The 26,055-nt window shown below is 27.5% G+C and overlaps 1 protein-coding gene across 4 annotated transcripts in view; it reads left to right on the top strand.

Moving 5' to 3' along the window:
- The window catches only part of LOC127156274 (cytosolic carboxypeptidase 4), a 249,185-nt gene extending 223,477 nt beyond the window's left edge, over window positions 1-25,708 (top strand). For all 4 annotated transcript variants that reach the window (XM_051099028.1, XM_051099029.1, XM_051099030.1 and 1 more), the window contains one exon: window positions 23,810-25,708. In XM_051099028.1, coding sequence (XP_050954985.1) covers window positions 23,810-24,089 — 280 coding nt within the window. In that variant the 3' untranslated portion in view covers window positions 24,090-25,708. The remainder of the gene's footprint in view (window positions 1-23,809) is intronic.
- The last annotated feature ends 347 nt before the right edge of the window (window positions 25,709-26,055 follow it).

Genomic DNA, 26,055 nt, shown 5'->3' with positions numbered 1-26,055 from the left:
TTTTATGTTTTAGAATTTCCTTTTTTATTTATTTAGACAAAATTGTATAAAAATTTAATATCAATTTTGGGCAATAACATAAAAATAATTATTGACAGATAAAATAGATAAAAATTGGTACAATAAATAATGAAAAAATAAATAATGAAAAAGTCAATTGTACTTAAAAGTTTGAGTTAGGTTACGTCTTCAGTCGCTAAATTTAAAGCGAAATATTTTGTAGAACAAAATATCAATAGAAGGATATATTTAGCTAGCTTGGTAAGTGTGTGTAAAGAAGAAAGAGAAAGTGTCTCTATTAAGGCCGTCTTTTCTGCTTTAAGGTCTGTAGTGATTTGATCAGTTTCTTTTGACAGCCAACACAGCAGATGACAACAGATGGATATCACTTTCCACTCAAAGGCAGTGACCGGCGGCTTCACAGCTCCCGTCATATTATGCAGCGCCTCACTCTCCTCTCCTCTCCACGCTGCTTTCATAGCGCTTTATGCGAGTCAGTCCAGGACAGCCGGCTCTGCTGACGCCACGCATCCAAAATCATCCCAGACAAAGTCATGCGGATGGTTAATTCACCTCGAGCCCCAGACACAAAAGAGAAGTGCGTGCTTCAAGAGCTGACAGGAAGCGCTTTTTGTTTGCGGCTCCTCTGTGAGGAAAGCCAATTCGCATTCAGATGGATGCTATTTCCCTGCCCAACACTTTCGCTTACGCACTTCCGAATGAAAAGTAGCCCGACAAAACGCTCAATACCTGCTAGATGTCAAATAAAACTCACGACGGCTCACAGGACCACTCCGGCTTTCTTCATATTCAGGTCTATTATATCTTTTGTGTCAAAAGTGCAGCTTTCTAGCTCTGAAAAGTCCACAGAATTGATTTTCTAATAATAAAGAAGTACTTTTTTGCGTCAAAATGAAAAGGTTAATTTTTTTGCGTCTGACCCCAATTTTAGTCTCTTTAGAAATGCTTTCGAATGACGTCACTTAAAGGCATAGTTCACCCGAAAATGAAATTCTGTCATTAATTCCTCACACTCATGTTATTCCAAATCTGTAAGACCTTTGTTCATCTTCGGAACACAAATGAAGATATTTTTGATGAAATCCAAGAGCTTTCTGACCCTCCTATAGACAGCAAGAGTACTACCACGTTCAAGGCCCAGAAGAGTACCAAGATGATCAACAAATTAATCCATGTGACATCAGTGGTTCAACTGCGAGAATTCTTTTTTGTGCAAAGAAAACCAAAATATCAGCTTTACTCCACATTTTTGTCTCTGCTGCACCACTTGTGGACGCGCGTTTACGAGAGCACCATGACGCATCGGTGTAGCAGCGCCGGCGCTGCTGCTGCTTCTTTGGTGTTTTGTTGGCAGTTGGCAAACCTGCTTATGGGTGCATTACCGCCACGGACTGGACTGGAGTGTGGACCAGGATATATACATATACAAATGGTGCCGACGCTGACCCAGATCCGGCATTATGACATTGAACACATGCGACGTGCCTTGTTTACACACATAGAACGACACAAACTGTATGAAAGCTATTGAAATCTATTGATCTGGGTCAGCACCGCTACACGTATGTGTCGTCGTGCTGCTCTCGTGAACGTGCATCCACAAGTGATGTAGCGGAGATCAAAATCTTGTATAAAGCTGTTATTTTTGTTTTCTTTGCACAAAAATTTATTCTTGTATGGGGTTCCAAATGTGCCAAAAAAGAGTCGACTGCTTTGTGCTTTGTACTATACATTTGTCTTTGTCTACAGTCGTTGCCTACTTGTTCAGGTAAATCAGTATATGTTGACATGCATGTTGTCTGTAGATGTTGTTTTTACTGTCGTCCTTATTGTCGTTTTGTTCTGTTGTCCTTACTGTCATCTTATTCTGTTGTCTTTACTGTCATGTTTACTGTCCTCTTGTTCTGTCGTCCTAACCATCATCTTGTTCTGTCGTCCAGTTCTGTTGTCCTTATTGTCGTTTTGTTCTGTCGTCCTCACTGTCATCTTATTCTGTTGTCCTTACTGTCGTGTTTACAGTCATCTTGTTCTATTGTCCGAACCGTAATCTTGTTCTGTTGTCCTGTTCTGTTGTCCTTATTGTCATTTTGTTCTGTTGTCCTTATTGTCCTGTTTACAGTCATCTTGTTCTGTCGTCCTAACCGTCGTCTTGTTCTGTTGTTTTGTTCTTTTGTCCTTACTGTCGTTTTGTTCTGTTGTCCTTATTGTCGTTTTGTTCTGTTGTCCTTACTGTCATCTTATTGTGTTGTCCTAACTGTCATATTGTTCTGTTGTCCTGTTCTGTTGTCCTTATTGTCGTCTTGTCCTTGTCCTTACTTTCTTGTTTACTGTCATTTTGTTCTGTTATCCTAACCGTCATCTTGTTCTGTTGTCCGTGTTGTCATCTTGTTCTGTCGTCCTAACTGTCATCTTGTTCTGTTGTCCTTATTGTCGTCTTGTTCTGTCGTCCTAACTGTCATCTTGTTCTGTCGTCCAGTTCTGTTGTCCTTATTGTCGTTTTGTTCTGTCGTCCTTACTGTCATCTTATTCTGTTGTCCTTACTGTCGTGTTTACTGTCGTCTTGTTCTGTTGTCCTTTAATGCCGTTTTGTTCTGTTGTCCATACTGTCATCTTGTTCAGTTGTGCTAACCATCATCTTGTCCTGTCATGCTTGTTCTGTCTTCCTAACCGTCATTTTGTCCTGTCGTCCTGTTCTGTTGGCCTTATTGTCGTTTTTGTTCTGTCGTTTTGTTCGGCCATCCTTACTGTCATCTTATTTTGTTGTCCTTACTGTCATGTTTACTGTCATCTTGTTCTGTCGTCCTAACCGTCATCTTGTTCTGTCATCCTGTTCTGTCGTCCTGTTCTGTTGTCCTTATTGCTGTCTTGTCCTGTTGTCCTAATGGTCATCTTGTTCTGTCGTCCTGTCGAATATGCAGTAAATATCAAATCTAAAACTAACTTTACCGTGCTTATAGATGACAGAACAACGCGACATTAGGACAACAGAACAGGACGACAGAATGAGATGACCGAACAGGACAACAGAACAAGGCTAACAGTAAGACCGACAGAATAAGATAAAAAGGAAAGACGACAGTTGGGACAACAGAACAGGATGACAGTATGGACGACAGAATAAGATGACAGTAAGGACAACAGTAAAGACAACAGAGAAAAAGATGGCAGAACGACAGATTAAGACAACGTCAACAGACAACATGCACATCAACATGTACTGATTTACTTGAACAAATAGGCAATGCATAGACAAAGACAAATGTATAGTACAAAGCACAAATATTCTTATAGCTTCGTAAAATTACAGTTGAACCAATGATGTCACATGGATTATCTTGGTATTTTTCTGGGCCTTGAACGGGGTATTACCCTTGCTGTTCATGGGAGGGTCAGAGAGCTCTTGGGTTTTATCAAAAATATCTTCATTCATGTTCCAAAGATAAACGGAGGTCTTACGGGTTTGGAACGACATAAGGGTGAGTAATTAATGACAGAATTTTAATTTTTGGGTGAACTAACCCTTTAATAGTGTTTTCTCATCTAATAACCTAAAGACAGACATCTCTTAAGATAACAAGCTCTTATAAAAACGTCTTTGAGCATCTCCACACCTTTCATGACATTTTACATTACAGCTTGACGCATTTGTTGGGTTCTTTCATTACGCCGTTTGGAAATGAGTCCCCGCGGTATGTTCTGGCTCGCCGCGTAATTCTTCCCAAGCTCGATTTCTTTTCTTCCCCCACATCAGAGCGCTTCGCCAAAGTCTTGAAGTTGAAAGCTTAGTCAGCCATGAAACGTATTGAATTGTGAGGCACAAAGGGGATCTTTAGAAGTGTAAACAAACAAGCAGACAGGCAAGGACAACAACAAATAATGGTAAATAATAATAAGCGTGATTGATTATTAGAATTCGAGATATTTCCTCAACGTTTCCGAGCGAATTTACATGCCAATTGGGCCGTTTCATCCATTTGCAATTGTCCTCGGATTCAGTTGGCACCTCCAGCTATTCCAACAATGAGAATTGAGCCGACTTGTGAAACTTATTCCATCAAAAGTTACCACAAACTACATTAACTTGTTAATCCACTCTGAAATGACGGTCGCCCTTCAGGAAACTGAGGAAGGTTGAACCTGCCAGTTAGCTCGCTTCATTTCAATTTATTTAGACCATTTAAGAAGTCTTTAGAGAGAAATAGGCATGCATCTCGCTGCTTGCCGAGGCAGGCTTCATTCTTTTGTTATTTGTCTGAGGGAGAGCAGGTTTTTGAGTTTAAATATTAGATATTATTACCTTATTACAACCAGTTTTCACATTTTTTTGTGTTCAGATTGATACTTCAATTTACATTTATTTCTCTTACATCTTCTGTGATCCTTAGCAGTGTCATTGAGCTGTTTCGTTAATAATAGCCTTCAGCAGATTTGATATTATTTTTCATTCATTTAGAATGTTAAAGTTTCTTGTACTTTATTTTTACTGTAATTACCAATTACCAGTTGTGAATTTAGGACTTACATATATTATATTATATTATATTATATTATGAATTATGTATGGCACATATACTACTAAAATACATATTTAAATGTTCGTATATACAGTATATTTAAATTTAATATACTAATGGTTCACCAAGATGCAGAATATTGAATATGCTTTTATATATAAATATGGGTGTACATACTGTACATCATATAACATATTTTAGATTTTATTTTATTTCATTTCATTTTTCTTCATTTATCATTATTTTCATTATTTTATTCATTTAGAAATTTAAAGTTTCTTGGACATTTTTAAAATGAATTTAGGGCTTTACATACATTTTATTTTATTTTATTTTATTTTATTTTATTTTATTTTATTTTATTTTATTTTATTTTATTTTATTTTATTTTATTTTATTTTATTTTTCTTCATTTATAATTTTAAAGTTTCTTGCACTTTTTTTTTTTTTTTTTGCTTTAATTACCAATTTAATTTACCAGTTGTGAATTTAGGGTTTTTACATATATTTTATTTTATTTTATTTTATTTTATTTTATTTTATTTTATTTTATTTTATTTTATTTTATTTTATTTTATTTATTTCATTTTATTTCATTTTATTTTTCTTCAGTTAGAATTTTAAAGTTTCTTGCACTTTTTTTTTTTTTTTTTTTCTTTTAATTACCATTTTAATTTACCAGTTGTGAATTTATGGCCTTTACTTTTATTTTATTTTATTTTATTTTATTTTATTTTATTTTATTTTATTTTATTTTATTTTATTTTATTTTATTTTATTTTATTTTTAATTTTAATTTTAATTTTAATTTTAATAATATAATTTTAATTTAATTTAATTTTTCATTCATTTATAATTTTAAAGTTTCTTGCACTCAGTTGTGAATTTAGGACTTTACATACATTATATATATGTATATGTATATGTATATGTGTGTATATATATATATATATATATATATATATATATATTATATTTATTATTATTATTATTATTATTATCATTATTATTAATAATAATAATAATAATAATAATAATAATAATAATAATAATAATATTTTATTTTATTATTACCATTTTAATTTACCAGTTGTGAATTTTTTTACATTATTTTATTTTATTTTATTTTATTTTATTTTATTTTATTTTATTTTTATTTTATTTTATTTTATTTTATTTTATTTTATTTTATTTTAATTTTAATTTTAATTTTAATTTTTTTAATTTTAATTTTAATTTATAATTTTAATTTTAATTTAATTTATTTTCATTCATTTATATAATTTTAATATGCACTCAGTTGTGAATTTAGGACTTTACATATTATATATATATATGTATATGTATATATGTGTGTATATATATATTATATATTATATTATTATTATTATTATTATTATTATCATTATTATTAATAATAATAATAATAATAATAATAATAATAATAATAATAATAATATTATTATTAATTTTTTTTGCACTTTAATTACCATTTTAATTTACCAGTTGTGAATTTAGGGATTTTACATATATTTTATTTTATTTTATTTTGTTTTATTTTATTTTATTTTATTTTATTTTATTTTATTTTATTTTATTTTATTTTATTTTATTTTATTTATAATGTTTTATAATGTTTATAAAGTTTTCTTGCACTTTTTTTGTAACTTTAATTACCATTTTAATTTACCAGTTGTGAATTTAGGACTTTACATACATTGTATTATATTATATTATATTATATTATGTTATATTATATTATATTATTTTATATATTGTAGACTTTATTTTATTTATCTATTTATTTATTGATGTATAATTAGCTAAAATACCCTTTGTAAACAGGGACCTAGAAATTTTGATTAATCACGGTTTATTTATTTATTTATTCCTTCCTTCCTTCCTTCCAGCATCAGCAAATCATTTATTAATTAATAAATAAATTAATTAGTTAATTAATTAATGTTTTGGCCAGAAATTGCATTTTGTTTTACTGTGTTTTTTATTATATTCAAGCTAACTGAATGTTACGTTTATTGTACTACACTTTAATCATTTTATGTATCAAGAAGGCAATGCCTTCATGTATTTCTGACTGCGGACTCACAAAAACATGAAAGTTGTTCTTGTAGTTCTGAAGACAACAAAATGTCTTAGATAATTGGTTTATGTGATAAATCTACATTTTAGTCCCTTTATTTATCCAAGGAATGGCATCCTGCAAAATATTCCACCGAAATCAGTGAAGCGATGGATCATAGGGAGTCTGCACTAATTGTTTTGCACCTCTGAAAGTTTGCCAGAACTTCATATTGCTCAGTTGTTGAGTTGCACGTTTAATTATTAATGCACAATTGGACAGACTCTCCAAAAGAATCATTATAAGCGTAGTTAAAATTCAGAGCTGCTGTTGCCTGTGTTACAGTCCCCGCATGAACAGGCTTGATAGCAGGATGTGTTGTAAAATGAAAGTACCTCTGCACATCTTTTACTAGCATGCGTTCAGACACAGAGGAAGAGGAGGGAGGGCAAGATAAGAGCTTGAAAAGTGGGCTGCAAACAGCTTTTGAGTGGCGTTGATTTTAATGCCTTCTAGGAGATATTTGCTGGCAGATCTCTTATGAGGTGTCTGTAATAGTTTGTGAGAGCACACACTGTAAACAAGAGCTGCATATCCTTGTGCAGCCATGGCCGTCTCCCAGGAGAGAGCTGATTGAATCGCTGTCCCCCGCCGTCACGCAGACACGAACACTCCCTCGCCCTACATGCAGCACGCAGCTTGCCCCTTCTAATCTGCAAATGAAATTATTTCCGGAACTTTGGACTTTTTTTTTTTAATCAGTCCTTCTTTTATTTTTTTTCCAGAGCTTTTTGAAGAGCCAGATCTTGTTGAAGATTTATGGCGCATTTTCTTGAAATTAATGCGTGCCATCAAGGTCTTAAAACGCCTGTTGATTTTGTTTCACCACAGATCCTTTTTGGTTTTGCTTTTTTGACATTTGCCCTTTCAGTAGTGGTTGACCTTAATGTTTTTGTTGTTGTTGTTGTTTTTTAATTGCAAATGTTAAAAAGTGTATTATTAGTGGTAGTAGTAGTCGTATTTTATGTTGTATCTTTTAAATGAGGATCTTGAATAATTAAGTATTAGAATAATTATATTTAAATACTTATTATAAATGTATAATAAAATATTGATAGTTTTGCTGCCTTGAACAGGTTTACAATTATCTTGACAATTATGTTCTTTTATTGCCAATGACAAAAAGTGTATTCTTGTTATTATTATAGTGTAGTGTTGTTGTTGTTATTATTGTTGTTGTTGTCTTTTAAATTAGCATATATATATATATATATATATATATATATATATAAATCAATAGTAGTAGTAGTAGTAGTATTGTTGTAGTTCTCTTTTAAATTAGATTTTTAAAATAAATATTTAATTTTATTTAATTGTAAATATATACTAATAATAATAATAATAATAATAATAATAATAATAATAATAGTTATCTTCTAAATGTGATTTTTAAATAATTAAATATTACGAAAAACAGTAATATTTAAATTATAAATATATTATAAAATATAAGTTATACGTTATATTATTATTATTATTATTATTATTGTTTTTATTGTTATCTTCAAAATGGGATTTTAAAATGATAAAATATTACAATAAATTATAATTTTAATAATTATTATAAATAGATTATAAAATATAAATAATTATAAATAATAGCTATATTTTAAATGAGATTTTTAAATAATCAAATATTAAAATAATATTTTAATAATTATTATAAATGTGTTATTATTATTATTATTATTATTATTATTATTATATTATTATTATTATTAAATATTATAATAAATTATTATACATATTTAGTAAAACTTTACAATTTAAATGTAAATATTTTTATAATATCTGTATAATATACTTATAAATGTAGTTTAAAAGTATAGTATAGTAAATTTAAATAATAACTTCGCTGCTTTGAACAGGTTTAAATCTTGACCATTATGGCTTATTGTTGTTGTTGTTGTTGTTGTTGTTGTTATTATTATTGTTGTTGTTGTTGTTGTTGTTGTTGTTATTGTCATTGCTGTTGTTGTTAAAATATAAAATGTTAAAATAAATAAATAATAATAATAATAATAATAATTATTATTATTATTATTATTATAAAGATATTAAATTTTAAATAAAATAAATTATTAAATTATAAAAACAAATGTGTGACATATTAAAATAATGTATTTAAGCTTAAATGTAATATTTTTTTTGTATTATTAAGTAAATTTATTGGAATATTATAATATATATGTTATTAGTATGGCAAATGTGTATATAATTAAACATTAAAATTATTTATTATATATTATTAAAGTGAATATATTACAATAATATACTATATATTATAGTATTATACTATGCTATATATACTATATATATTATAGTATATTATTTCTTGGTATAGTCATTTTACTTTCAACAGGTCTTCTTAACTCACATCATGTACATGTCATTTGTTGTAATTCTCTACAAATCATGACATTTCAGAGAAAAGTACAATTCAAGTACTCTTTCCGGTCTCATCCGTACTTACTGCCACCTCATAAGTAGTTCATGCATGTGAAACAATAATCCATTTTAAGTAGTTCAATGATATTTTATTTTATTTATATATTAATTTTTTAGACCAGGTCTTCACCAAGGGATTTGAGAAGCAATTACATGCCATTTGGTGGTGCAGCACACCTCTCTCCAGATACACTTAACTCCTTTCTTAAGACTAATTAAATCATGGTTCTGCATTCGAAAGAGCTAAAATATCACTAATGTCATTAACATGAAACATCACGCTGCCTCCTTATGCATAAACTGCATAATAGTAAAAAATGACTTTGAAGTTTAATTTAGTGACCAAAAATGTATATATATATATATATATATATATATATATATATGTATGTATGTATATGTAGTCGTTTCTACTCATCAAGGCTGCATTTATTTAATTAAAAATACAGAAAAAACAGTAATATTCTGAAATATTATTGCAATTTAAAATAGTGGTGTTCTATTTTAATGTACTTTAAAATAGAATTTATTCCTGTGATGGAAAGCTGAATTTTCAGCTCCTTCAGAAATAATAATATGCTTTATTTATTTATTTTCTGGTAGTGTTCACAAACTTTTGATGGTGCCTTCAAAGTTTAGGTTGGAGTACACACTTGCTGAACTTGCTGAAACCAAAATTGGTCAAATCAGCTTGATGGCACAAAGCTGTGTGTGTGAATATAGTGATTTGAATGCATCTTGGGCTTGTCGGAACAGCAGCTTCATGTATGAATGAGTTGGCCGGTTTGTTTCATTGCTTTTGCGTTTTGATTTGAATAGAGGAGAAATGTGCAAAACATATTTTCCAACTCCAGCTGAAGCGGTTTTTTTCCTTTTCACTCACTGATAAATTAGGCTTTTAAAATTCAAACCGCTAAGAGCCTTTATCAAATGCGCGAGGGGAGAATTCTAATGACCCGTGGATTGTTTTTTGGTCAGGAGGTGATGGTGGGAGGAGATTTGGTCCTCGTCTCTCACACTTGCATTGTTGATTCTGATTGCGCTGGAATCTGTCGATTGGATGACATCGATAATCCGATCGAGACTGCATATAATTATGAAACTCACAAAGGGTTTTACTGCTATTGTACAAACACAATAGACAAGCCGTGGGAGACTAAATGAGTAAATGACTTATGTAAATAAAATATTTGTAGTTGAATTACAAAAACATTATTTTTGGACTGACAAGGCGATTTCACAAAAATTCTTCAGCTAAAATGAAATATAAAATAACCTTGGTTTATTTATTGATATATGTTATGTATTCATCAAGGATGCACTGAATCGATAAGACGTTTATAATGTTACAAAAGATTTCTTTTAAATAAATGCTGTTCTTTTTAATTTTGTTCATCAAAGAGTTCTTCAACATTAACAACAACATTAACAACAACAACAACAATGGTATTAATAATGTTTTTTTTTTTTTTTTTGCATAAAAGCATCATCCATCATTAATTTAGTGTCTTTTTTGTTTATTTGTTTTTTATTTAGAAATATTATATCAGCTTTAATAATAATAATAATAATAATAATAATAATAATAATACATTTTGCATAAAGTCAGCATATTAGACTGATTTCTAAAGGATCATGTGACACTGAAGACTGGAGTAATGATGCTGAAAATTCAGCTTTGCATCACAGGAATAAATTACAGTTTTATGTATATTAAAATAGAAAACAGTTATTTCATTTTTTTATTATATATTTTATATATATTTCACACTATTACAGTGTTTACTGTATAATTTCGACCAAATAAATGCAGCCGCCTTACAAAAATGTAAAAACTGTATATATTAAATTATATAAATATATTAAAATATTTCACAGTATTACAATTTTGACTGCATTTGAGATTACTTACAAAAATGTAAAAATAAATAAATAATAATAATAAAATAAATAAATAATTATTAATAATAATAAATAAATAACATTTTTTAAGTCTTATGTGCTCAAAAAGGCTGTATTTATTTGGTCATAAATGCAGTAAAAATGGTAATATTGTGAAATATTATTACAATTTAAAAGAACCATTTTCTACTTTAATATATTTTATTATTAATTGTTATTATTATTATTATTAAAGCTATAATAATTTTTCTAAATAAATAATAAATAACATAAATACCAACAATAAAATAAATACAAAAATAAAATAAACAAACATAAATAAAATAAAATAAATAAATCTTGCCAGTCATCAGTCGTTTATTTTATTTTATTTTTTGTTTATTTATTTTATAATTATTTTATTTTTTTCTATTTATTTTATTGTTATTTTAATGTTGGTATTTATTCAGTTTTTTTATTTAGAAAAAAATAATATTTTACCTTTATTATTAATAATAATAATAATAATAATAATAATAATACATATTTTTGCAATCAGCATATTAGAATGCTTTCTGAAGGATGTGACACTGCGAACTTGATAGCTGTTGAAAGTTAGCTTTGCCATCACAGGAATAAATTACATTTTCAAATATAATAAATTAGAAAATAGCGATTTCAAATTGTTATAATATTTCACAATATTACAGTTTTTACTGCATTTATGACCAAATAAATACAGCCTAGATGAGCACATGAGACCAGAGGTTGTGCTAGACTTTATCATTGTCCGTCATTTTGATGGACAGGGTCGTAAAAATTCTGTTATTACCTGCCATTTTAACTTTTGTATTTTAATTAGAATAACACATTTAATTGCTCTTATTTTTCTTCATTTTTTCATTTTGATCATGAACCTACAGGACGACAGCGCAGTGTTTTAAAAACAACAAAATACACTAGGGCTAGGTAAAAAAAAAAAAAAAAAAAAAAAAAATGATTTCTCGATTTTAATAGATTCTCATAAATATGAACCAATATCGATTCTTAAATCACAATCGATCTTTTAGTCTGTGCTGTTTTCAGTTGATGAATGAGTTGATGAATCTGTCTTCCAATAAATATCAATAGGCTTTGTGTTACTGTTGACATGAAACAAAGTCTCAGATTTTAAATTCTGTCCATTTCATTAGGAAATTCAAGCAATAAATACCATTTTGACGCTCTTTAATGTGGCATGATAAATCATTTTAGCTTCTGTTTACTCGTCTGTGCGTAATCAAACGCATTAGAAGACATTCGTGATAGTTTCGTTTTTGTTCTGAATCCTCTGCTTTGCTGCCAAACTTCACATTTAAAAATATTTGTCCCTTTTTTAAATCCTGTCTTTATTTGTTGAGTTTTCATAGACGAAAACAGAAATATGCTTTCCTAATGATGTCTAAGTCGCACTTTGTGATCTGTTTGATCAGCCAAGATCAGCCGTTGGCTTTGAATTGTAAACACAAAAGGTCCTGAAAGCAGCACATATGTATCTCCGTAAGGTCAGTCAAGGTAATGATAAGCATTGTGCTGCTTTTTGCAGAGTATTGCCCACAACACAAACAAATTGCTAGAAAATCTTTGCTTGTTTGGAAATCATCCTCTTAGCAGACATATACTGCCTGTCGGAATAATAATGCAATCAAACGTCTGCATTTACAATGTGTATGTCGATTGCAGGGTATCGGGTTGTTTTGTATACCACAAAACAAAAAAAAAAGTCTTTGCCACATGTCTGTTCTCATATTCATTGAAATGTGGCACAGGCCTTGTAAATATTTGCATAATACTTGAAGGAATGATATATTTACTTAGCAACTACCCAAAGTGGAAATCAAACTCTTTCTGCTAGCGCGCTGGCGAGATGACAAATGGAGAACGCGCTAGTGTTTCATAAGCACGCGTACCAATTTAGCCGAGCCAACAGAGACTTCTGTAGATCATTAAACCAAAATAGCGGATTTGTCGAGCTGCTTCCCGAGTCTGGGAGACGACTCTTAGCATTTGGAGTTGGTAATAGCAGAATTCAGCTATTTAAGACTCTGAACCATCAAACCTATAGTGAAACATCAGACGGGTGTTATTTCTGCTGGGTAAACACACACCGGAGGAAGGAAGGAAGGAAAATTAGGGCAGAATGTTTTTATCTTTACATCAGATGAACATGTGACAAGTCAAACGGTGGAAATGTTTTATATCGTAAGCTTTTTAATTTGCCAAGAAAGGAATTTTAAACTTTTAATGCTATAGTTTTGTTGTTGGTAATGTTGTGTTTTGAGAGAGGTACACAGCCGTCTTCTGCAATACAAGATTTAAGTGTTGCAGACATATTTGGCTCATCAATACTTCTGTCAGCTGTGTTGAATTTATGGTGTCATATATATAAAACATAATGACGTATAAACGGATGCTCATAAAGAATTATGGGTAGGGGGTCAAAGGTCATACCCAATAGTGGGTTGGATGTGACATCACAGCTTAAATGGTTGAATATAGCTGTTACAGAGCGTCATGTTGTAATGGTCACTGTACATCATGTAACATATTATTGTATTTTATTTTATTTGACCAGTTGTGTATTTAGGACTTTTACATACATCATTATATTATATTATATTATATTATATTATATTATATTATATTATATTATATTATATTATGTTACATTGTATTACATGTTTTATATTTTATTTTATTTATTTGAATTACCATTTCAATTTACAAGTTGCGAATTTATTTACTTTTATTATATTATATTATATTATATTATATTATATTATATTATATTATATTATATTGTATTATATTATATTATATTATAATATATTATATTATATTATATTATATTATATTATATTATATTATATTATTAATTACCATTTTAATTTACAAATTGTTCATTTAGGACTTTTACATATTATTATATTATATTATACTGTGTTATATTATATTACATTATATTACATTATATTATATTATATTATATTATATTACATGTTTTACATTTTATTTTATTTATTTTAATTACCATTTCCATTTACAAGTTGCGAATTTAGGACTTTTATTATATTATATTATATTATATTATATTATATTATATTATATTATATTATATTATTAATTATATTATTAATTACCATTTTAATTTACAAACTGTTTATTTAGGACTTTTACATATTATTATATTATATTATACTGTGTTATATTATATTGCATTATATTATATTATATTATATTACACATTTTACATTTTATTATTTATTTTAATTACGATTTTATTTACAAGTTGTGAATTTAGGACTTTTAAATATATTATATTATATTATATTATATTATATTATATTATATTATATTATATTATATTATATTATGTTATATTATGTTATATTATATTATGTTATATTATAGGGTGGACATCCTGTTCATCATATAACGTATAGTAGACATTATTTTAATTTAAATAAATGTAATTTCATTTAGTTTAACCTTAATTACCATTTTAATGTACAAGCTGTGAATTTAGGACTTTTACATACATTATTATATTATATTATATTATCTTATTATGTACTATGAATGATATATGGCACATATAATGCTAAAATACCTATTTAAATATTTACTAGCATATATATAGTACATATTTGAATATACTAATGCTTCACCATGATGCTGAATATTGAATATGCTTTTATATAAAAATATGGGTGGACATACTGTATGTATGAAACAATATTTTTGACATCATAGCAATGGTGATTTCCAAATGTCTGCTTTTTTCCATCTTTGTTTACATTGCTCCGGGTGTCCTTTTTGGGGCTTTGCATTGTTATTGTTAGATTAAGGATACAGCATGTCTAATCTTTTATTTCTACCGATCAAGAAAATCCTTGTTTGGTCTCCTCCTCTGCTTTTGAGAATGATGAAATGAAGGCGTCTATGTCTGGCTGTTCAGCACGCTTCAGTTAGCCCATGCTGGTAGACACCAGAAGCATATATAGAAGCAAGTGCTATAGCTAATAGGATTTCCTTTCACGACTATGTGGAGTGGTCAACCGCAAACCCTGCGACTGTCTGTTTATCTAACCCCCTGAGTCCCTGTGTTCAGTCTCCAGCCACAGCTGCATAATCCTCCTGATAGTCATTGATTGTCTTCCATCCGTACAGTGAATTACAAGTGATCTTGGAGTAATTGAAATGGCAGGTGATTGTGTTCTGAAAACCTGCAGCAAATTAGCCACACAGGACCCTCGGCTTCCCCAACCCATTGACTTTAAGGAACTGAATTATAGATTTCAGTCTTTCTCTTTCCGTTTTGCTCTTTTTCTGTCTATAGAGGAGACCAGGAGTAGTTGTCACATATAACAAAATATTATGTGCAATATATAATATTAATAATCCTAAATCATAATGCAGTAACTTGTTTTACCAACTTTCATTTTCCTTTTGATATCATATGAGCTAGTGAATAGTTTTCCCAGCTGTTTAAACTGCTTTAGCTCAGTTCTGGTATGTAACACCAACTTATTGTCATTCAATACTTTCTTGATCCAATAACAATTGTGTTATTGAGAAATGTCACATTACAGAATTACAATGGCTTGTTAATGGCACTTCACGCTGAGATCAATAGCAGGTTCCCAATGTGACAATTTATCCCATATAGTGCCTGCTATTGGGGTATGTTGTCACAGACGTTAACTAAAATTGTTGACATTTCTGAAAGTTGAAACAAAATATCTATAAATATGATGGTTGAAATAGATAAGAAACTTAAAAAAAAAACCAAAAAAAAAACCATCTTGCCTTGTCAAGGAATAAACCTGAACCAAAGCTGAAATTAAAATTAAAATATTTTTCTTACAATTGAATTTTTGTTGAAAGTTAAAATATCTATAAATATTATAGTTGAAATAGATGAAAAACTTAAATTTAAAGTAACTTTTCAGTAACTGAGTAGCTTTTGCTAAAACCAAAATTAAAATTCATATATTTTTTTCTTAAAGTGGAATTTTAGTTGAAAGTTAAAGTATCTATAAATATTATAGTTGACATGGATAAAAACTTAAACTTAAACTTAAACTTAAAAAAAAAAATTATTGTCTTGGCGAGAAGCTTTTACTAAAACAAAAGCTGAAATTAATTTTTTTTTTTTTCTTAAAATTTAATTTTAGTTTAAATATTATAGTTGAAATAGATTAAAAACTTAAACTTAAAAAAAGCTAAAATTAAAATAAATTTACGTTTTTTTTTCCTTAAAATTAGATTTTAATTGAAATATTATAGTTGAAATAGATTAAAAACTTACTAATAGAATTTTTTTTAAATGAGATTTTAGTTGAAATAGATTAAAAACTTCAACTTAAAAAGCTCAAATTAAAATAAAATTGTTTTTTTTTTCTAAAAATTACATTTTAGTTGAAATATTATAGTTGAAGTAGATTAAAAACTTACTAAACTTACTAAAACCAAAGCAGAAATTAAAATTAAAATTGAATTTTTTTGTCTTAAAATGAGATTTTAGTTGAAATATTATAGTTGAAATAGATTAAAAACTTCAACCTAAAAAAAGCTAAAATTTAAAATATTTTTTTTTATTACATTTTACTTGAAATATTATATTTATAAATTATAAATAATAAATAATAATATAATAATATTTAAAAATTTAACACAAAATATGTATAAATATTATAGTTGAAATATATTAAAACTTTGGCGGGTAACTTTTACTAAAACCAAAACAGAAATTATTTATTTATTTATTTATTTTTCTTAAAATGAAATTTTTGTTGAAAGTTGAAGCAAAATATCTATAAATATTATAGATGAAATAGAAGAAAAATTCTAACTAAAAAATAATTTGAAAAGTTGCCTTGGTGAGTAACTTTTACTAAAACCCAAGCTGAAATTAAAATTAAAAAACAAAATATCTATAATTATTATAGTTGAAATAGATGAAAAACAAACTTAAAGGAAAAAAAAAAGTCATCTTGAAACACACAGTTAAACAAGAATAAAACACAATTTATGAAACTTAAACAAAAGCTAATTCAAAATATTAATAGATTGTGTTCTGATGAACACAAAAGATGATAGTTGTTACCCAGTCAATTGATGGTAGTCTTCCATAGCATGGAAAAGAAAATACTATGAAAGTCAATGACTATCTTCAACTGTTTGGCTGGTTATCAACATTCTTCAAAATATCTGTGGATGTGTAAATAATGTAAATGAGTAAACAATGACAGAATTTATATTTTTTTGGGTAACTATACTTTAGAATTTATAGTAGAAAGTATGACAACTAGCTCCAGTATCCCCTATATCTATCTGAAGTTCCCCATTGCCAGTTGTCTTCTGATCTTTTCGAGATGTGCGATGTTGCGTTTTTATGATTGAGTGCTGAAAAGCCAACCTGCTGACTGGCACAAAGATGCATGGACTCCCCGTGGCCGAGCGGCACAGAAATGAACAGCTCTCGCTCTCAGCGGCCACTTAAAGTAATTGAAAGCAGCCCTGCATAAGTACGCAAAGTCTTTGCTTGCAGAGCTGCGAACAGGACTGTAGGTCGTGGCAGTGTTGCTTACACATATGAAGGTGCCCTGTTTCCTCAAAACCCATCATTATGAGTTCATTCAGTTGTGACATTAAAACGTTATTGACACACGTCCCTGTTGTAACTCTGTGGAAGTCAATAATTGTGTCTTTTCTCCAGCGTCATAATGCATGAGTCTCAAGAGCTCTTAAAGAAAAATTGCATCAAAACATCAAATAAATAATACTAAGTAGACTTTAAAGGAGAAGTCCACTTCCAGAACAACAATTTACAAATAATTTACTCACCCCCTTGTCATCCAAGATGTTCATGTCTTTCTTTCTTCAGCTGTAAAGAAATGATGGTTTTTGAGAAAAACATTTCAGGATTTTTCTTCATATAATGGACAAATTGTGCCACTGATTTTGAACTTCCAAAATGTAGTGTAAATGCAGCTTCAAAGGGCTCTAAACGATCCCAGCCGAGGAAGAAAGGTCTTGTCATTGTTTTCGAAAAATAAAAATTTGTATACTTTTTAAGCACAAAAGCTTGTGTAGCACAGGCTCTGGGATGCACGTCCACGGGTCGTTCTTGAACGCTTTGTTCATTTTGAACGAATCTTTAATGTGACTCTCGAAGAACAAGTCGTCTCGGGGAGTGATTCATTCAGTCGCGCATGCGCAACATCCTATTAGGTTCTGTACTGGAATTAGTTCACCTGTTTTGAGTCTGGGTTTTTCGAGTCGTCCGTTCATCTTATGGGGCTGTCACATGATGCTGATTTTGCTAAAATTAGCGAAATGACTCAAAAAGATTCGTTCATTTTGCTGAATGAGACTCAAAAGTCAGAGTCGGTAAAATGATCCGAACTTCCCATCACTACTACGAATCACGTCTAAGTTCATCGTCTGTGTACTCCGGCTCAAAAAGGTAAAGTATGGCGAAAAACTCCATCTTATTTTCTTACGTAGCGTCGTGAACGCGCATCCCAGAGCCTGTGCTACACGAGCTTTTGTGCTTAAAAAGTATACACATTTTTATTTTCTGAAAAAAATTACAGATCGTTTTGCTAGATAAGACCCTCCTTCCGCGGCTGGGATCGTTTTGAAGCTGCATTTAAACTACATTTAGGAAGTTCAAAATCAGGGGCACAATTGAAGTCAATTATTTGAAGAAAATGCTGAAATGTTTTCCTCAAAAACCATAATTTCTTTACGACTGAAGAAAGAAAGACATGAACATCTTGGATGACAAGGGGGTGAATACATTATTTGTGAATTGTTGTTCTGGAAGTGAACTTCTCCTTTAATAATTCTAGACTGAAATTGACTATATATAATGTTTATGTTTATTGTATTTTATTCATTTTTTGCCATTTTATCATTTTGTCCAAACATATTTCAAGTTTGGCTCTGATTTTGTGTTTTTGTGCCAAGTATATAATGAATGTCAGGCTCAATGCACGCATCTGTGTTTCACTGCTGCAGTAGATATTTTGAATGAAACAAATGATTATTCACAAAAACGTCATTATAAAGTTCGAAGAAAGGTTAATGCTTTTTTATGGTAACTTTAAATAACAAATGTGGCCATAAGAGAGATATTTTGACGAGATGTTTTCCCAGTCCTGTTCAAGCGGGGAAAAAACAATACTTTACATATACATAAACTTATCATAAGTTATCTTAAACAGATCTTTTCTTTTCTTCTTTTCTTTTCTATATTTTCTTTTATTTTTTTATTTTAGTTCAGTGTTGTTATTTGCTGTTTTCTTTATTTTTCTTTATTTTATATTATATTTCTTTTTATTTATGATTATTTGTGCTGATCCTTTTTTATTTTCTTCTTTTGTTTTTATTTAATTTTATCATTTATTTTTTTAGATTCTTTTCTTTTCTCCTTTTATATTATTATTTATTTTTTATATGTTATTTCTGTTCAGTGTGATCATTTGTTCTGTTCTTTTTGTTTTATTTTTATTTCTATTTATTTTATATTTTATGTTTTTTTATTTCTTATTATTTTTATTTTTATTTTTATTCATTTTATTTTCTTTTTTGAGTTTATTTTTTATCATGTATTTTCAGGTTATTTTCTATTCATAGTTTGTTTGTTTATTTATTTTTTTATTTCAGTTCAGTTTCAGTTTTAAAATTATTTAATTTCACTTCAGTGTGATTATTTGTTCTGTTTTCTTTGTGTATTTTGTTTTCTTTTTATTTCTAATTATTTTATATTTTTTGTATTTTTTTTTAATTTCTGATTGTTTGTTCCAATTATTTTTATTTTATTATTATTATTTTTTTTAATTTATAGTTTTTCTTTTCTTTATTTTTTAAGTTATTTTTTTATTGATTTGTTCTGTTTTCTTTGTTTATTTTGTTTTATTTGTATTTATTTATTTTATTTTATTTTTGTTATTTATTATTTTGTCATTTTGTTTTTATTTTATTTTATTATTTATTTTCATGTTCTTTTCTTTTTTCCATTTTTTTATATTAGTTCAGTATGGGTATTTGTTTATTTGATTATTTATTTTTTTATTATTTATTTTTATGTTATAATTTATTTTCATATCATTTCCTTTTCCTTTTTTTATATCCTTTTTATATTATATTTTTGTTTTTTGTTCTGTTTTTTGTTTTAATTTATATTTAATGTTTTTTTTTTTTAATTTCTGAGTATCTGATCCTTTTTATTTTATTTTTTTATTTTATGTTTTATTGCTGATTGCTTTATTTCAATTCAGTATGATTATTTGTTGTTTTCTGTGTTTCATTTTTTATTTATTTTATATATTATTTGTTTTTATTTCTGATTATTTGTTCTGATCCTTTTTATTTCAAAATTTATTTTCATTTATTCTTTATATTTTATTTCATTTTTTATTTCAGTTCAGTGGCTTTATTTGTTGTTTTCTTTGTTTATTTTGTTTTGTTTTTATTTCTGATTATTTGTTCTGATCTTTTTTATTTTGTTTTTATTTTATAATTTATATTTTCAAATGAGTTTTTTTGTTTTCTTTGTGTTTTGTTTTTTTTTGTTTTCTTTGTTTTGGAAAAATAAGAGACGCCTTGTCTCTTCCTTGATGTTTCGGCAAGGTTTTACAAACATTCAATGACTCTATAAATATGTTCCACATTCTTTTAAAGCCGCTGTTCAGATACTCGAAAGGCCACATTAACCTCAGTCACGTGGTCTGTATATGCAAATCATCTCTCCTTACAAACGACAGGTGCTCCGACCACAAAACAGACACTAATATCCCTGCTTGTTATGTGTCCCGCACTGAATTTGGACACCCAGTAACAGCCAGAAGAATAGACGAGTAACTCGCACCTGTTGCCGCACTGACAACCGCATAACAAATTGGTTCATTTTGCGAGTCAAGAGGACGTGATTTGTTTGTGAAAGGGACGTGTCTCCTGCGTCTCATGAGAGCGCTCCCACACGCTCCGTCTTTCACCCAGAGCGTCATCTCATCTTTCCCATATAATGAAGAGGGAAAAATACAATGTTGTTCTTCACATTGTGGCACACCAGATGTTATTTTTTCCCTTTAATTTCCACCCAGGGCAGAGAAAATGATAAACAGACTCGCGTGTGCGCGCACACACTCACACGTTGGTGGCGAGGACGGGCGAATCGGATTGCTCGTCACATCCACGTTCTCCATGGATCCCTGTGGTTTTGATCTGATTAGTGTGACTGGGCTTTATGTTTACTGTCAATCAAAACGCTCAGCAAACTCAAGGTCACCGCATCCTTCGGCGGATCCGGCAGCCGAGACAGAGCAATGCGTTTCCGTTTGAATTAATTTCACTCCACGGTGATGAAGTGATGACTTACAGAGCACTTCATTGATTTTTTTTTTTTTTTTTTTTCCAAATGCATTGCTGCAGTATTTTAGTATTGCTTATATACTATTATTTAATATATAAACACTAGGAATAGTAATTAGTAATAGTAAATAATAATAGTAATAGTAATTTAGTGCTATGTTAGTAATTTTATTTTTATTCAGTTGTTTTTTATTTAGCTTTTAATTTATTTTCTTTAGTTTTCACTTTTTTTGTAATTTACTGTGCTTTTGTCATATTTATATTAATTTGTTTTTATTTTAATATTTTTGCTTTCATTTAGTTTAAATTTTTGTAATGTGTGGTTTGGCTGTTTTTATTTATTTAGCTGTTATTATTTTTTTTTTTTTTTTACTTTTAATGTTAGTTGAAATTTTTGTGCTTTGTTATTTTTTATTAATTTTTATTTTTTATTTGCATTTATTTATATATATTATATATAAATAATATATATATATATATATATATATATATATATATATATATTTTTTTTTTTTTTTTTGGTCATTTAATTTAGTTGTTAATTTCACTCCACGGTGATGAAGTGATGACTTACAGAGCATTTCATTGATTTTTTTTTTTTTTTAAATGCATTGCTGTAGTATATTAGTATTGTTTATATACTATTATTTAATATATAGGAATAGTAATTAGTAATAGTAAATAATAATAGTAATAGTAATTTAGCGTATGTGCTTTTGTCATTTTTATTCAGTTGTTTTTTATTTAGCTTTTAATGTATTTTCTTTAGTTTTCACTTTTGTTGTTTTTTTGTAATTTATTGTGCTTTTGTCATTTTTTATATTTTTGCTTTCATTTAGTTTTAGTTTTAGTAATGTGTGCTTGTGCCATTTTTATTTATTGAGCTTTTATTATTTTTTCCTTTTTGAAATTTTTGTGCTTTATTTTTATTCTTTTTTTTTTTCATTTTATATTTTTATTTTTATTTTTGTTTAAGTGTTTTTGTCATTTTTATTTGTTTATTTGTAATTTAGTAATTTTATCTACTTTTGTGATTTTATTTATTTATTTATTTATTTTTACATTTTTTTAATTTTATATATATATATATTCAGTTTATTATTTCAGTTTTAAGTTTCGTTTAATTAAAAACAAATTATAATTTGTTTTTCACCTAATATTTATATTTAATTTAGGTAATTTAATTTATTTGTAGTATTCATCTAAATAATAGTTTCAAATTAGCAAGATCTGTTTCATTGTATAAAAAGAATTGTCATTTTTGTGCTTAGTAATTTTTATTCATTTGTATTTTTATTTAGCTTTTTTTTCATTTTTGTTTGTTTTAGCGCTCGTCATTTTTATTTTGTTTTTAAATACAAATTTTATTTGTTAATAATTTTATTTGTAGATTTATTTGTAATTAAATTAATTACTTTTTTTTTCATTTTTTCTAAATATTTTGTTTGTTTTAATTTCAGTTTTGTTTCAAATGATAATTAGTTTTTGACCTAATATTTATATTTAGCTAATTTATTATAGTGTGTGTAGTAATATAAACTATAGTTTAAAATTAACAAAATATATTTAATTGTTTGTTTTCAATTTTTTTTTTTTTTGTATTTTTAATTGCTTTTAATTATTTAAAAAAAAAAAAAAATCTAAATATTTTTATTTTGATTTATGTTTTTAGGTTTCGTTTTGAATTATAATTTGTTTAACACCTAAAATTTATATATTTAATTTAGCTAATTTCATTTAGTTGTGGTATTCATAAAATTATAGTTTAAAATTAACAAAAAATTGTTTGTTTTACTTTTTGTATTTTTTTTTTTTTTTTTTTTTTTTTTTTTTTTTATTTCAATTTTGAATTATTTATTTATTTATTTATTTATTTATTTTAAATTTTGTAATTATAAGCACTTTTGACATTTTTTATTTTTAATTTTCATGTTTGTAATTTATTTGTAATGTAATTTTATGTACTTTTGTGATTTTTTTTTTTTTTACTTTTTGTTTGTTTTTTTACTTTGTAATTATAAGCACTTGTCATTTTTATTGGTTTGTTTTATTTAGTTTTTTATTTAGTTAAATTTTTGTTTTCATTTTATTTGTAATTTATTTGTAGTTTAGTAGTTTTATGTACTTCTGTGATTTTTTTTTTTTTTTTTTTTTTTGTGTGTGTGTTTTTGTTTTTGTTTTTACTTTTTGTTTTTTAAAAATATTTTGAAATATTTGTTATTTTGATTTCAGATTTGTTTTTAAATTATTATTTTCAAATTATTTGTTTTTCACCTAATATTTATATTTAACAGTTTTAATTCAGTTGTAGCATTTATATTAATGTTTTTAAATGTTTGTTTTAGTTTGTTTAATAATAACAGCACTGTATTTGTTTCCACAGTTGTTTCGAGGACGACGAGCCGCCCTGCATGGAGGAGATCGAATATTCATCCTACAGCGACCCGTCTGGTGCCAACGAACTGGACACAGAGGTGAACGGTAACACATCCAGTGAGGAAGAGGATGAAGAAGATGCAGAGATCTGTAGGAACGGGAGGCGGCGTAACGACAGCAAGTCCCACCACGTTCCTCACTACTTGAAACAGGACGCCCTGGAGACTCTGACGATCAAGGGTGGACAGTGTAACGGCATTGACATCAGTAACGGCTACTTGTATTAATTAGGCCTCTTTTGTTTGTCTTTTCTGTTATTTATATTTTATATTAGCTGATCTTGAGAGTGAAACCAAAATATTTAGTATTCAGTTTTTGTCCAAGAATCAAAATTAGACATGCACACCTGCAGATCATTTACTAGCCCCTAATAGAAACTATTTGAATATGTATTTCCCACATAAAACTGCACTTGAAGAGTAATTCACTATTGGATAATCCTAATGGCATGATGAGCTCATACTTTAGTCTATGTGGTGAATCATCTGCAGGCGTTGTGGGTTTGTTTACGATCGCTCTTACTGTAAACTAGAGGCCGGTAGATTGCTGTATAACTGGTCTTCCAATGAAACTAGTAATTAAACACTTGACATTGTAAGATAGAACTGCATATAAGGTTTACCTTAATAATATATATTTATTAACTTAGATTGTGAAAATCAGTATTTATGGGTATTAGTTCCAAAGTGATGCATACAAGTGAGATATATATATATATCAAAATTACTGTATCACTTTGTTTCTTTTTTATATATATACACTATCGTCTAAAAGTTTGGGATCAGTAAGATTTTAGTATGTTTAAAAGAAGTCTCTTACATTCATCAAGGCTGCATTTATTTGGTCAAAAATAGAGTAAAAACAGTAATACTATGTTTATATATATATATATATATATATATATATATATATATATATATATATATATATATTACTACTATTATTCAGCAAGGATATGTTAAATTGGTTTTAAAAAATACAGTAAAGACATATATTGTTACAAAAGATTTCCATTTTTTAAATAAATGCTGTTCTTTTTAACTTTTTATTCGTCAAATAATCCTAAAAAAAATGTTTCTAAAAAATGAAATGAAATTAAATAGAATTAAATTTGGTAGCACAACTGTTTCCAACATTGGGAATAATCTTTTTATTTTCTTTTTTCATTTTATTTTTGTTTTCAGATAATTTGTGTTTTTTGTTTGTTTGTTTTTTTTTATTTCCTTTTGTTTTATGTTAAATAATATAAATAATGTAGTAAGAATATGAGCTATTATTTCAATTTAAAATAAGGTTTTTTAATTTAAAATTCTTCTTTCTGTCTTTCTTTCTTTCTTTCTTTCTTTCTTTTTATTCATCAAAGAATGTTCATTTCTAAAAATAAAATAAAATAATAATTTAGTAGCACAACTGTTTCCAACATTGGTAATAATCTTTTTATTTTCTTTTTTTCATTTTCTTTTCGTTTTCAGATTATTTGTGAATTTTGTTTCTTTGTTATTGTTTTTTTTTATTTTATTTCCTTTTGTTTTATGTTAAATAATATAACACAAATAATATAGTAAGAATATGAACCATTAATTTAATTTAAAATAAATTTTGAATTTAATTTTTTTCTTTTTTTTTTTTTCTTTTTTTTTTTTTTTTTAATTTGTATTCATCAAAGAATTTCAGTTCTGACAACTGCTTTCAACAATGGTAATAAATCAGATGCTGAAAATTTGCCACCACAGGATTAAGTATTTATTTATGTATTTTTCATTACTATTCAGCAATGATATGTTAAATTGATTTTAAAATAACAGTAAAGACTTATTTAATTCATCAAAGAATCCTGAAAAAAGTTGTCAAATGTTTCTAAAAATTTATGAAATAAATACAATAAAATAAAAATTAAATAGCTCAACTGGATCCAACACTGGTAATAAATCAGCCCGCATGGGATTCAGTTATATTCTTTTTATTTTATTGTATTTTATTTTTTGTTTATACACTATAATTCAAAATATGGGGTCAGAATGTTTCTTTTCTTTTTCTTCTTTCTTTCTTCCTTAAAAAAAAGTTGTTAATGTTGTTTAAAAAAAAAAAAAAAACTGTTAGGACTTATTTTATTAATCAAAGAATCCTAAAACAGTTGTCAAAAATTTCTAATAAAATAAAATACAAATTAAGTAGCACAACAATGTTTTCAAC

Source organism: Labeo rohita, chromosome 25, assembly GCF_022985175.1.
Source record: "Labeo rohita strain BAU-BD-2019 chromosome 25, IGBB_LRoh.1.0, whole genome shotgun sequence".
Lineage (NCBI taxonomy): Eukaryota > Metazoa > Chordata > Actinopteri > Cypriniformes > Cyprinidae > Labeo > Labeo rohita.
This window is presented reverse-complemented; position numbering and strand designations above follow the sequence as displayed.